The sequence below is a fragment of the Pantherophis guttatus genome, chromosome 2 (assembly GCF_059756535.1).
Source record: "Pantherophis guttatus breed Tessera chromosome 2, ASM5975653v1, whole genome shotgun sequence".
Lineage (NCBI taxonomy): Eukaryota > Metazoa > Chordata > Lepidosauria > Squamata > Colubridae > Pantherophis > Pantherophis guttatus.
The window spans coordinates 2,901,280-2,915,000 of NC_142064.1; the positions used below are offsets into that span (position 1 = coordinate 2,901,280).

Here is a 13,721-nt window from a genome sequence, read left to right on the forward strand (position 1 = left end):
CCTTAGGAAGGATGGAAGGCTGAGTCAACCTTGAACCTTGGCGAGATTCGAACCTGCAGTAATTGCAGGCAGCTGTTCTTAATAACAGGGTGCTTTAGACCACTGTACTACCAAGGCCCTATTTTATTTATTTTATTTTATTTGTATACCGCCCTTCTCCAGCAGGACTCAGGGCGGTGAACAGCCGAGATAAAACAGAGCATACAAAATTTAAAAAAACAGTTTAAAAGGTAATTAAATAATTTCGGCCCACAATTTAAAACAACCCAATTAAAACCAATTTCAAATTAAAACCGAAACGGATGGGATCAAGTCAGCCCAGCTAGGTGAAATAAATGAATTTTCAGGGCCCGACCAAAAGTCCAGAGGTCTGGTATTGTGCGTATCTCTGGGGGTAGGTCGTTCCAGAGGGCGGGCACCGCCACAGAGAAGGTTCTCCCCCTGGGGGTCACCAGCCGACATTGTCTAGCCGACGGCACCCTGAGGAGGCTGTCTCTATGCGAGCGTACTGGCCAGTGGGAGGCTATTGGTGGCAGAAGGCGGTCTCGTAGATACCCCGGCCCTAAGCCATGGAGCGCTTTAAAGGTGGTCACCAACACCTTGAAGCGCACCCGGAAGACCACCGGGAGCCAGTGCAGCTCGCGCAGGAGAGGTGTCACATGGGAGCGCCCCATCGCTCCCATAATCCCCCGTGCGGCCGCATTCTGGACCAGCTGGAGCCTCCGGGTGCACCCCAGGGGGAGCCCCATGTAGAGAGCATTGCAGTAGTCCAGGCAGGAAGTGACGAGTGCCTGAGTGACCGTGTGTAGGGAGTCCCGATCCAGAAAGGGACGCAACTGGCGTATCAGGCAGACCTGATAAAAAGCCCCCCTGGCCACGGCTGTCATATGCTCTTCTAAAGACAGCCGTGCATCCAGGAGGACGCCCAAGTTGCGAGCCCTCTCCATGGGGGCCAGTGATTCGCCCCCAATAACCAGCAACGGCACCAGCTGGCTATATCAGGACAGCCTCCAGGCACCGGGACATCACTTCAAGGGCATCGTTGGGGTGGCCTGGGGTGGAGATGTACAGCTGGGTGTCATCAGCGTACTGATGGAACTCCACCCCAAAGCCACGGATGATCTTACCCAGCGGCTTTACATAAATGTTGAACAGAAGGGGCGAGAGGACCGACCCTTGCGGTACCCCACAAACAAGGCGCCTCGGGGTCGACCGCTGCCACCGTCAACACAGATTGCGACCAGTCAGAGAGATAGGAGGAGAACCACCGTAAAACGGTGCCCCCCACCCCCAACCCCTCCAATCGGCGCAACATGATACCATGGTCGATGGTATCAAAAGCCACTGAGAGATCTAATAGGACCAGGATAGAGGAGCAACCCCTACCCCGAGCCCTCCAGAGATCATCCACCAACGCGACCAATGCTGTTTCCATGCTGTGCCCAGGCCTGAAGCCGGACTGGAGTGGATCTAGATAGACAGCTTCATCCAGGTACTATGGCAGCTGCCGCGCCACCACACTCTCAACAACCTTTGCAATAAAACGAAGGTTGGAGACTGGACGATAGTTAGCCAAAACAGCCGGATCCAGAGAGGGCTTCTTGAGGAGGGGCCTCAGCACCGCTTCTTTCAAGGCGGCCGGCAGGACACCCTCACTCAAAGAAGCGTTAATAATCCTCTGGAGCCAGCCTCGTGTAACCTCCCGGGAAGCCAGCACCAACCAGAAGGGACACGGGTCCAATAAACATGTGGTCGCGTTCAGCCATCCCAGAATCCTGTCCACGTCCTCGGGAGCCACAAGATCAAACTCCTCCCAGATAACACTCTCAAGACCTGACTCAATCATCCCGTCTGGACTTACCCAGTCAGAGGCTAGACTTCCCCGAATCTGAGCGATTTTATCATACAGATACTGCACAAAATCCTCAGCTCAACCCTGCAAGGGGTCATCCCGCGCTCCCAGATGGAGGAGGGAGCGGGTCACCCTAAACAGGGCGGCTGGGCGATTATCTGATGATGCAATAAGAGCGGAAAAATAGCTAGATTTTGCCGCTTTTATCGCCACTAGGTAGGTCTTAATATGAGACCTCACCAGTGTTTGGTCAGATTCGGAATGGCTGGTCCTCCAACCGCTCTCCAGGCGTCTTTTCCGGCGCTTCATCTCTCTCAGCTCCTCGGAGAACCAAGGAGCTAGGTGAGTTCGATGTCAGGCCGCAAAGGCACGATGGAACTCCACCTCTTCCATAACTGAGAAATGCAGGCTAGTGTTCTGCTGAACGACCAAGGACAGTGGGGTCATTACGAAAGCATGTCTCTCATGTCTCTGCCACTGATAGCCTCCCACCGACCAGTTCGCTCCCACAGAGAGGGACTCCTGAGGGTGCTGTCGGCCAAATTATGTCAGCTGGTGACACCCAGGGGGAGAGCCTTCTGTTGTGGCTCCGTTACCTGAGCCTGTGTCATCGGCAGGAGAGGACTCTGAGAGTGAAGGAGAGGAGTTGGCAAGGCCTCCCTCTCCAGGACCCTCCTCTCTGGCAATGCCTTCGGTGTCCGCCGAAGGGCAAGAGATAGGGCCGGGGCCAAGCACGTCCACGCAGCCACAGGTGGACAGTGATGAAGGAAATGAGTCTTGGCTGGATCCTCGGCAGCGTCGCAGAGATAAGCGCGCGCAACAGAAGGTGTGCCAGAGATTAGGCTGAGTCACTGGACCACACGCCACAGGGTATAAAAGGGGGTGAGGTGGCTATTCAGACTCTGTGACAGACAAAACTAACTACTATCGAATCACATTGCATCTTTGGAAACAACATTATCGGCCTTGGATTTATTTTACGAACTGGACAATTCTTGACTGTGTGTATTTTGTTCATGAGTAAAGTTCTTGGCAAGCAGCTACTGGGTTGCTGCCAAGCTTCTTATCAGAAGAATTGGTTGTCTGTCAGTTTATTTAACCCCCGGCTGTCTATGTGCATGTGTGAGACAGGAACAGAACATCTTCTCTGTGGGAGCCCCTGCCCTTTGGACAAACTGCCCCCGGAAATACGCATAATCTCTGACCTCCGAGTTTTTCGCTGTGCCTTCAAGACCCTGCTCTTCCGACAGGCAGGGCTATCTTTGTAATGGAGTTTTAAATTTGGAGTTTTTAAATTTTGGGGTTTTTAACGAATTTTGGACGCAAATGTAAGAATTGTAATAATTTTTAAATTTAATTATGATGTTTGTATTGTGTTTTTACTTGGCTGTGCACCGCCCCGAGTCCTTTGGGAGAGGAGCGGTATAGAAATAAAATTACTTATCTTATCCTCTTTCTCCAGAGGAGAGCAACTGGAGAAGTAATTCAAGAATCTCTGCAATTTTTCACACAGGACGAGAACATGTCATAACGTTGGTGGGAACCCTAATAGGACTTTGGTGGCCGCTCAATTGTTAGATGTTTCCCAGCATGACATCTCTTTCCCACCGTGTGGCAAACCAATTCCATTTCAACCATGGTGGAGAACCAGTCCGGTCTCAAGTCTACGGACCCAGCCAAGGAGAGGGCATGTCTGCTACCAGGGTGGATTTGTTTTAAATCGAGTTGATTTAAATCACTAGTAGAAAGGCTTGATTTAAATCAACTCGATTTAAATCATAATTTTTAAAGAGCAACTGTCATCTCTGCTACTCCTTTGACCCACTGTTGACTCACCGATAGTCCCAGTGTTGCAGAATATACAGCCTCGTGCTACATAACTAAGCTCCATTTCATGCTGAATAAACTAAATTATTTATGTATTTTAAATAGAAAACTATCTTACGATAGATTTGTACCCCAAAAGTTTTTTATTAAAATAAATTCGATAAAAATCAAAAAAATCTGATAAAAATCAAAAAAATCCAATTTAAATCAAAAAAATCTGATTTTTTTTTTGATTTTTTAAAAAAAATCATTGATTTTTATCCACCCTGTCTGCTACCCACCTGGGCTGACTAACTTGGTAAATTTGACAAAAGTCTATAAATGGAGACAAAGCCCAACAAGCCACCTTCAAACTGCAAGAGAAGTGACAGGATCTCTCTCTCTCTCTCTCTCTCCATCCTCTTTGCAACAAACCTGTGTTAGTCGGCAAAGCCCTAGAAAACCGAACACGGAATCTGAAGCAGCGACGGGAAGCAACCATCCACGTAACACATGTCGATTAATTCAAAGCAGCCGTTTCCTATTCCAGATTAACGTCAATAGGCCAAATAGAGCAGAAAAATCACACACACACACAAACCTGAAACTCTCAAAACTCAAAAAAAAGAAAAAAAAAAGAAAAAGCTAAACATTTATTGTGAAGAGGAATTTCAGCTGTGGCAGTAACAATTAAGCAAGATGGGTGGTATGTAAATTAATTACATCCTTCCTTCCTTCCTCCCTCCCGATACCAGGACTAAACCTTCAGTCAATGTAAAAAGGGAGAGAACTGGGAATGCCTGGATTTCTTCATTGCATTGGTTCTACTTTATTTAGCTTTATCCATGAAGCCACACACACACACAAAATTGAAGGCCCTCTCAAAACTCAAAAAAAGCTAAACGTTTTTTTGTGAGAAGGTATTTCACATTTATTTATCTGATAGTATTTTAATCTGTGTAACAATTAAACTATTTGCTCCAAACAGCAAGATGGGTGGCATATAAATAAATTAAATTAAATTTCCTTCCTTCCTTCTCCCTCTCTCCGATTTTCCTCCCTCCCTCCCTTCCTGATACCAGGATTAAATCTTCAGTCAACATGAAAAGGGAAAGAATTGGGAATGCCTTGATTAGTTCATTGCATCGATTCTGCTTTAGGTAGCTTATCCATGAAGTCCCAGCTCCTTCCTGACCAAATTCCTATTAGTTTTTTTTTTAAATAGAGTAGATTTATTCTTAGTGTTCAAATGTAGCCTGGCATGAATCACATCTAACTGTCACAGCTTTATGATCGTTTATGCAGCTGCAAAAGTGTTGCAGGTATCTTGGAGGGAAACTCATCCCTGGCCTGGCCTCGATACTCCTTGGGGAGGCCCTGACGATGTGGGGTTTGGCCAGAAGCCCTGGGGACCCCAGGATGAAATGGAGCCCATCAAGTGGTTGGTTCGGTTGTTATTACCAGGGGGTGGGGGATTCTGTAGTGGGGTCTTAGTGCTGTAAGCTGCCTGGAGCAGGGTGGATTTGATTGAAATCATAATTTTGAAAGAGCAACTATCATCTCTGTCCCGCAGCGGCTCCTCCTCTCACCTGCTGTTGACTCACCGACTGTCCCATTCTGTGGAATTGGGATCGTAGAAACACCCAGGAGCATAGAAGAGTTCAGAGGCAGATGCATAAATAAATATCTTAAATGTATTTATTCATATGATAAATCATATTAAGTATGTACAACAGAGATCAAGTCTCATGAGGAACAAACATGAAGAGAGAGAGAGATGGGGAGAGAGCGAGGTGGAAAAGGTTGGAGGGGGTTTTATACTCAGGGTAAGCCCCTCCTTTCCACATAGGGGTGGACACACTCTCTGCCTCCACTGGTGTCTATATGACACATGTGCCAATGGCTTGCAAATACTTGACACATTCACTTCAATGGGAAGTGTGGTGATGTGGCAGGGACACAACAAGGTGAGGGACAAGGCGGGCAGCAGGCGAGTGGATGCCCGCTAACAGGCGCTGCCAGGATGGATCTGAAATGACAGGTGCTCTTTAATATTATATTTATAAGCTGCTTAGAAGGTTTCGCTTTCATTTTTACTGCTTGCCCTTCCTCTTCACCCTTAGAGCCTGGTGGTACAGGTGCATTTCTCTTCAAACAATCATACAGTTTGTGGTGTACATAGCTTTGCAAAACAAAGGAATATTCCTGAACTTTGGTTGATGATTTATCTCATGGTTTACTGTGAAATTGTGTGAATCAGGGGTGAAATCTACTTACTTTCCCAACCGGTTCAGAAGTGCACGCGCTGCGCGGCTGCGCTCACTTCATGTCATGTGCGCGCATGGACCCTCTGCGCATGTGCAAACTCTTCTGCACATGCGCAAAGGGTAAAAAACAGGTTACTTCTTGGTTAAAACCAGGAAGTAACGACGACCAGATGGGCGGGCAAAGCCTTGCGCCACCATCGCTACCGGTTCTCCGAACCACTGGCCGCCATCGCTACCAGTTCAGGCGAACTGGTCCAAACTGGGAGCATTTCACCCCTGGTGTGAATGCATCATCCATGCAGTGCATGTTCTCTCAGCTTGCCTAGCTTGGAGTTTACCAAAAATGTAAATGTCGCAGACTATACAGCCTCCTGCTACATAACTAAGCTCCATTCCATGCTGAATAAACTAAATTATTGTTTCTTAAATAGAAAACTAACTTTAGATAGATTTTTACTCCAAACGCATTTGCTTAAAATAAATCTGATTTAAATTAAAAAAAAAAATCCAATTTAATTTTTTTTTTAAAAAATGATTTTTTTTTTATATATATGTATATTTTTAATCATCATTTTTTATCCACCCTTGCCTGGAGTCACTGTGACAGAGTTTCAATGAATAAAATGAATAAAAAAATTAAACAATTCCTTTGAAGAGGGAGATGGATCAGAAGCAGGCTGCAAAAATCCTTTCCTCCCCAAGAAAGCTCCGTCTTCGCAGGAAGTCTTCTCCACTTGATCCTGCAACCCAGCTGATTTCAGATCCCCAAATCCGAAAAGCAAATTGGCTGCCACCTGCCACCTCATTTGCAAGACACTCTGTGCTGAGAATAAGGGCTGATCTTTCCCTTCCAGTTGGCTGGAAGGGAGTTCGGAGGGTGGGGGGGGGGGGGAAGCCAAAGCAATTTGAGTTGTCTTGTAAGCTGGAGAGAAGAGAAGGGCAATTAAAAAAACCATGTTATCCTAAGCAAACCAGCATCCTGCTATGAAGTTTCTTCTCCATCCCAGGAGATAGGAAGTAGGGTTAGTACTACTTTATAATACCTCGCTAAGAACACACTTGGCATATTGCATCCATCTTTAGTCGCCACAATATCAATAAAATCAAATATCAATAAAATCAAATATCAATAAAATCAAATATCAATAAAATCAAATATCAATAAAATCAAATATCAATAAAATCAAATATCAATAAAATCAAAGGGGCCTGGTGGCTCAGCAGACTGATAGCATTGTGATTAACACCAGCTGTCTGCAATTACTGTAAGTTCGAATCTCACCAGGCTCAAGGTTGACTCAGCCTTCCATCCTTTCTAAGGTAGGTGAAATGAGAACCCAGATTGTGGGGGCAATAGCTGACTTTGTATAAATATACAAAAATATGAAGGCTATTGCTTAGCGCATTGTAAGCCGCCCTGAGTCTCCGGAGAAGGGCGGCATATAAATCAAATTAAAAAAAAAAAGAAATAAAAATGTAGAGACTCTGGCAAGAGTGCAAAGAAGAGCAACTAAGACGATTAAAGGCCTGGAGACTAAAACATATGAAGAACGGTTGCAGGAACTGGGTATGTCTAGTTTAATGAAAAGAAGGACTAGGGGGGACATGATAGCTGTGTTCTAATATTTGAGGGGCTGCCACAAAGAAGAGGGAGTCAAGCTATTCCCCAAAGCCCCTGAGGGCAGAATAAGAAACAACAGATGGAAACTCATCAAGGAGAGAAGCAACCTGAAACTAAGGAGAAATTTCCTGACAGGGAAAACAATTCATCAGTGGAACAACTTGCCACCAGAAGTTGTGTATGCCCCATCACTGAAGGTTTTCAAGAAGAGACTGGACATCCATTTGTCCAGAATGGTATAGGGTCTCTTGCTTGAGTAAGGGGTTGGACTAGAAGACCTCCAAGGTCCCTTCCAACTCTGTTATTCTCTTAAGAATAGCTTGCCTCCAGAAATTGTGGGTTCTCCATCGCTGGAGGTTTTCAAGAAGAGACTGGACAGGCATTTGTCTGAAATGGTATAAGGTCTCTTGCTTGAATAAGGGGTTGGACTACAAGACCTCCAAGGTCACTTCCAATTCTGTTATTCTGAAGTCAAACCCCCCTCCCCACCTAAAGTCTTGCTAAGAGCAAGCATGAAATCTTTATTTCCATATCTGCTTATTTGGGAAAATAGGCATAGCGAATCAAGCCGAATCTTGATAGCCTCCATTTCTCCCTTGAGACATTTCTTGTCCTTGGGGAAGTCAGGATTTCGGCTGTTTCTTGTTTACAAAAGAGAAATCTGTTAATGAGCTCTGTAAGGTTTGGTTTTTATTGATTGCTATAGGGGAAAGGCAACAAAAGACACATTGTGTATAGGAATAAGTAAATCAGGTATTAGATATTATTTTTTTAGATGGGCACCCATGATACCCCTTTCATCTCACTTAACAGTGGCAGCTCTCAATAATATCCCTTTAGACAGGATAAGGTTAAAATTCCCAGGCATCTTGATATGATGGGTTTTTATTTGACACATGAGGACAACATTAGAAAGAAGCTTCTCCTTTGACCTTCTCTGATTCAATCTGACCTTGAACATTCAGATTGGAGATAGGAGCATGCAAGCGAAAGCATTAAAAACGAGAGGTTGCTACCTAGGGATTGGGGATATTCTTTCCAGAAGTCATCATAAAAAACAAATGAAAATATGATAGGGACAGGAAGAGAAGACGGGAGGGGAAGAAAAGGAAAGGGAAAAGGAAAGAGAAAAGAAGAGAAAGGAAAGGAAAGGAAGAGGGAAGGGAATGAAAGAGGGAAAAGGGAAGGAAAGGAAAGTAAAAAAGAAAAAGGAAGAGAGAGACAGCAACAGAGAAAAGGCAAGAAAGAAAGCTATATATTATAAATCAAAACAAATCCCCCCCCTCCAGAAAGAAAACAGAAGCTGGAACAGAATAACTGATAAAACAGTTTGGACACTGCTCAAGAAGGGAGTCTACTGCCCAAAATCCAGAGTGCAGGTTCTCTTAAATAAGCTTTCAGACTTGCAATAAATCATTGCAAAATATGGAAGCAACATCTGCCAGATATAACAAGCAAGGTTTCCAGTCAGCAATGATTAGTAGAGGGGTGTGTGTGTGTGTGTGTTTTGAATCTAATCTTCTGCAGCCTGGTATACCCCTTGTCATTTTGTATACCAATTTCTTCCTCTAATTTCCTTTTTATTCATTGTTTGCTGTTAACAACCAGTCTGTGCTGCTTCTCTCTATAAAGAGTCCAGAGGAACATTCAAAAGATAGTAATGCATCAATTCAAGGTCAAAATTATAAAACACAGTATCATCATTAAAAAAAATATCTTGAAGCAGATTTTAAAAAGCAAAAGTTCTTCAGCACGAAAAGCTGAGCAATTTTCAGGAATGCTGCTAAAAACAGAAGTCAGACTTCACTCTTGAGCTAATCCTTCCCCAAATCTCAAAAATTATCCACCTGAATATTGAAACTCTAACATTACAGTATGAACAAAGACAAAATCATGGAGACAAAATCATAGGAAGAATGGCTGCAGGGTTTGGGTTTTGCTAGTCTGGAGAAAAGAAGGACTAGGGGGGACATGATAGCAGTCTTCCAGCATTTGAGGGGCTGCCCCAAAGAAGAGGGAGTCAAGCTACTCTCCAAAGGACCAAGAAGGCAGGACAAGAAGCAATGGATGGAAACTAATCAAGGAGAGAAGCAACCTGGAATTAAGGAGAAATTTCCTGACAGTGAGGACAATTAACCAATGGAACTGCTTGCCACCAGAAGTTGTGCGTACCCCATCATTGGAGGCTTTTAAGAAGAGACCGAACAGCCACTTGTCTGAAATGATATAGGTAGGATCTCCTGCTTCAGCAGGGGGCTGGACTAGAAGACCTCCAAGGTCCCTTCCAGCTCTATTCTGATTCTGATAATGTAATCTCTGCTATTGAAATGATGTTGCTACCATTTTTATCATCAAACCATCACTTCATGCTTACATCCTTATATTTTACAAGGATAAGAGAGAACAGTTTTCGAGAAACTCTGATGCTTCCGTGATTTTAGGTTACCACGGCCTGCGGTTAAACTGATGTTGAAAACTTTCAAGAGAGGGAAACCGAGCAAACGTTCATCTTTATAGTGTTATTCATCAATGAGTATTCCTCATTTGAAATATTTGTGGCTCAGACGCACCCACTGCATCCTACCAATTTCCAGGATGGTATACGGCAATAAAATAAAATAAAATAAAATAAAACATTGAAGACAATGCAAACCCTCAACCACCACAACAGGAGAGAAATAATGCCGGACTGAGAAGTTACTTGAAAAAAAAGTCAATGGTAAGTGAAAATATGTGTGTGTGTGTATGTATGTATATATGTATGTGTATATATAGAGGGGGGGGAGGGAGATGCATCTTGGTATACATACATACATACATTCACACACACATTGTCATACATGCAAGATAAAAAAAAACAAGATACATCACTCCTTCTCTCCCCAAACATCTGGCACAATTAAGTACACCGGCAAGGGATAAAATTATCTCCTCCAGGCATCCATCAGGCAGCCCATTTCCAACACAGAAGACACCAATCCTGGAATGCCACTCATTCCTGTAACAACAGCCAGAGATAGTCCTCGACTTACCACCACAACTGAGCCCAAAATTTCCATTGCTAAGCAAGGCAGTTTTTAAATGAGGTTTTGCCCCCCTCTCCATTTTACGACCTTTGTTGGCGCAGTGCTTAAGGGCATCACTGCCGTTGTTAAGTGAATCATGTGGTTGTTAAGTGAATCTGGCTCGCCCCCATTGACTTTGCACCTCGGGAGTTGGCTGGGAAGAGTTACAAATGGGGATTGCAAGAGAGCCGGACGTACAACTGTCTTGAAGGCGTGCCAGTGATCGCATGACCAAATGCTACACCAATTCTAAGGGTGAAAACTGGTTATAAATTACTTTTTTCAGTGGTGTTGCAACCTCAGTCACTAAACAAATAGTTGTAAGTTGAGAACGTCCTGTACGTCCTGCTATCTCCAAACTTAACAGAATTATATAGAACTGTCAGATGGGCAGCATATAAATTTAATAAATAAATGCACACATCAATCAATGTTTGAGTGAGGAGAAGCAGCATCTGGCTGGGAAATCCTTGCAAATTGGGAAAATATGATCCATAATGCACATACATGGACAGAAAAATACAAAAAATCTCCTCCCATGCTCAGAAAACCTCAGTGAATTTCCCACTGATGGAGAGACGAGGGACTTTGTGAAGAAATATGCCTTTTTACAGGTAGTCCTCGACTTATGACCACAATGGAGCTCAACATTTCTGGTACTAAGCGAGACAGTTGTTAAATGAATTTTTGCCCCATTTTACAACCTTTCTTGCCACAGTTATTAAATGAATCACTGCAGCTGTTAAGTGAGTCACACGGTTGTTAAATGAATCTGGTTTCCCCATTGACTTTGCTTGTCAGAAAGTCATAAAAGATGATCACGTAACCCCCCCCCCCAGGACGACGCAATCATCATAAATATGAGTCAGTTGCAAAATGTCTGAATTTGGTCATGTGACCCTGGGAATGCTGCAACAGTCATGTGAAAACCAGTCTGAGTTCACTTTCTTCAGCCCTGTTGTGACTTCAAATGGTCCTTAAATGAACTGTTGTAAGTCAAGGACTACCTGTATATAGTGGTACTACTGTTTTCTTGCAGACATTGCATTACCCAACTAGGGAACATCAATGCTTGTGATGGTCTACATTGGCGACTGTTTCGCTATCATGAAAAGACAAGAAACAAGATAAGACAAGAAACAACAGATGGAAACTAATCAAGGAGAGAAGCAACCTGGAATTAAGGAGAAACTCCCTAACAGTGAGGACAATTAACCAGTGGAACAGTTTGCCACCAGAAGTTGTGGGTGCTCCATCACTGGGGTGGTTTCAGGACTTGAGAAGAGGGTTGGACTAGAAGACCTCCCAGATCCCTTCCAACTCTGTTATTCTGTTAATCAATGGAACGGCTTTCCTCCAGAAGTTGTGTGCCTCCATTGCTGGAGGTTTTCAAGAAGAGACTGGACAGCCACTTGTCTGAAATGGTATAGTTCTCCCTCCCTGAGCAGGGGGTTGGACTAGAAGACCTCCAAGGTCCAGCTCTGTCATTCTGTGAACCAGTGGAACTGCTTGCCACCAGAAGTTGTGGTTGCTCCATGTCTGGAGTTTTTTTTTTTTTTTTTTTAAAGAAGAGCCCGGACAGCCACCTGTCTGAAATGGCACAGCATCTCCTGCCTGAGCAGGGGGGCTGGACTAGAAGACCTCCGAGCTCCCTCCCAGCTGTGACGGACGGCAACACCGGCCTGCCAAGCAACGGCTCCTTTGCTCCTCCATCCGGGCCTCCAACCCAAGCGGCTTTCGCTTCTCCATCTTGAAGGCGGCTCTCCCCCCCCCCACCCACGCCAACCCTCTCCTTTCGGAAGCCAAGGCCAGGAGGGAGGGCCGACCCCCACCCTCAATCCCCCTTGCAGTTTCAAGCCCCGGCCAGGAGGGCGGGTGGAGAAGAAGGGCAACGGGGAGGGGGGGGGTCCCAGTGGATGCCAAGGGCGAGGCTGGGGGGGGGAGGGAGGGAGGGAGGGAGGGGGAGAGAATGAGACAGATGCCCCCCCCCCGCCTCCCCTCCTCTCGGGAAAGCCCACGAGCTGCGAGTCCCATCCGCGGAGAGAGACGGAGGGAGAGTTCAGCACCAGGGCGGTGGACAGCTCCCAGGGAAAAGGGCGGGGGAGGAGGAGAGCGAGGGAGGCCTTGGGAGACCCGCTCGGGGAGGAAAGGGTGACGTCATCGCGCTCAACCCCCCCCTCCCGCCGGGTCCTGCCCAAGCGGGGGGGGAGGAGGGAGGGGACGCTGCGGGGGGTCCGGAGGCGGTTTCTCCTCCCCTCCCCCCGCTCTCCACACACTCACCAACGGCTGCATCTCTGCGCGAACGGCGGGCACCTGGAAGCGGTCGATCTCCTCCATCATGATGCCGGCGGGCGGTCAAAGAAGGAGGAGGAGGAGGAGAAGGGAGGGAAGGCCTCGGCAGCCTCACTGAGGCCCGGAATGGCCCTCCGCCGGTGCCGATGCCACCCGCCTCATCCCGCCGCCAGAGGAGCCAAAGCCGGCCGCGTCGTGACTCAGCCCCCCGCCCTGCCTCGGACGCGCGCACCACTGCGCACGCGCCGACGCAGCCCGGAGGGAGGGAGAGAGGAGGGTGGAAAAGGGACACAGCGCGCCTGCGCGAAGGGCCGGCCGTCAGTCAGTCAGCGGCGCTCCGGCCCGCCTCATTTGCATAGTCATGAGGGGGCGGGGAGGACTCGTCACGGGCGGATTCCTCTCAGGTTCGCTTGCGGCCTGCTTTTTTTTTTTTTTTAAATACCCTTCGAAAAGGGGTTTGCCCTCCGCACCCTACCCGGCGCGAAATCTCCCGTTGGAGAAGGGAAGCAAAACAAAAAAAAAAAGAAAAAAAAAAGGGCGAGGGGGAGTAAGGGAAGGAAAGATGGCGGCGCTGTGGCTCGGCTCGACGGTCCTTCCCGCTTTCGGCTGCCGACTCTATGGTCGCTTCCGGTTGGTTGCCAGGGGTGCCGGAGTCAACTTCCGGCAGCTGACGAGCAGGCTAGCAAGCAGAGGACAGCGGAGGCGGCGGCGCTGCTGTCGACATGCCCGCGAAGGATCTCTACCGGCGCAAGCAGGTAGGGGGAGGGGAGTGTGGGACCGTGACGTCACTGTGACGCCATCGCGCCACCCGGTGACGT

General features: G+C 46.7%; 2 protein-coding genes across 3 annotated transcripts in view; one reads left to right on the forward strand and one right to left on the reverse strand.

Moving 5' to 3' along the window:
• FAM219A (family with sequence similarity 219 member A) overlaps positions 1-13,153 on the reverse strand; it is a 64,498-nt gene extending 51,345 nt beyond the window's left edge. The window contains exon 1 of one of the 2 annotated variants that reach the window (XM_087885486.1): positions 12,892-13,153. In XM_087885486.1, the coding sequence (XP_087741612.1) occupies positions 12,892-12,951 (60 nt within the window). In that variant the 5' untranslated portion in view covers positions 12,952-13,153. The remainder of the gene's footprint in view (positions 1-12,891) is intronic. The other variant, XM_087885488.1, reaches the window with a different exon arrangement.
• DNAI1 (dynein axonemal intermediate chain 1) overlaps positions 13,133-13,721 on the forward strand; it is a 168,968-nt gene continuing 168,379 nt past the window's right edge. The window contains exon 1 of the mRNA XM_087885484.1: positions 13,133-13,658. Within this exon, the coding sequence (XP_087741610.1) occupies positions 13,626-13,658 (33 nt within the window). The 5' untranslated portion in view covers positions 13,133-13,625. The remainder of the gene's footprint in view (positions 13,659-13,721) is intronic.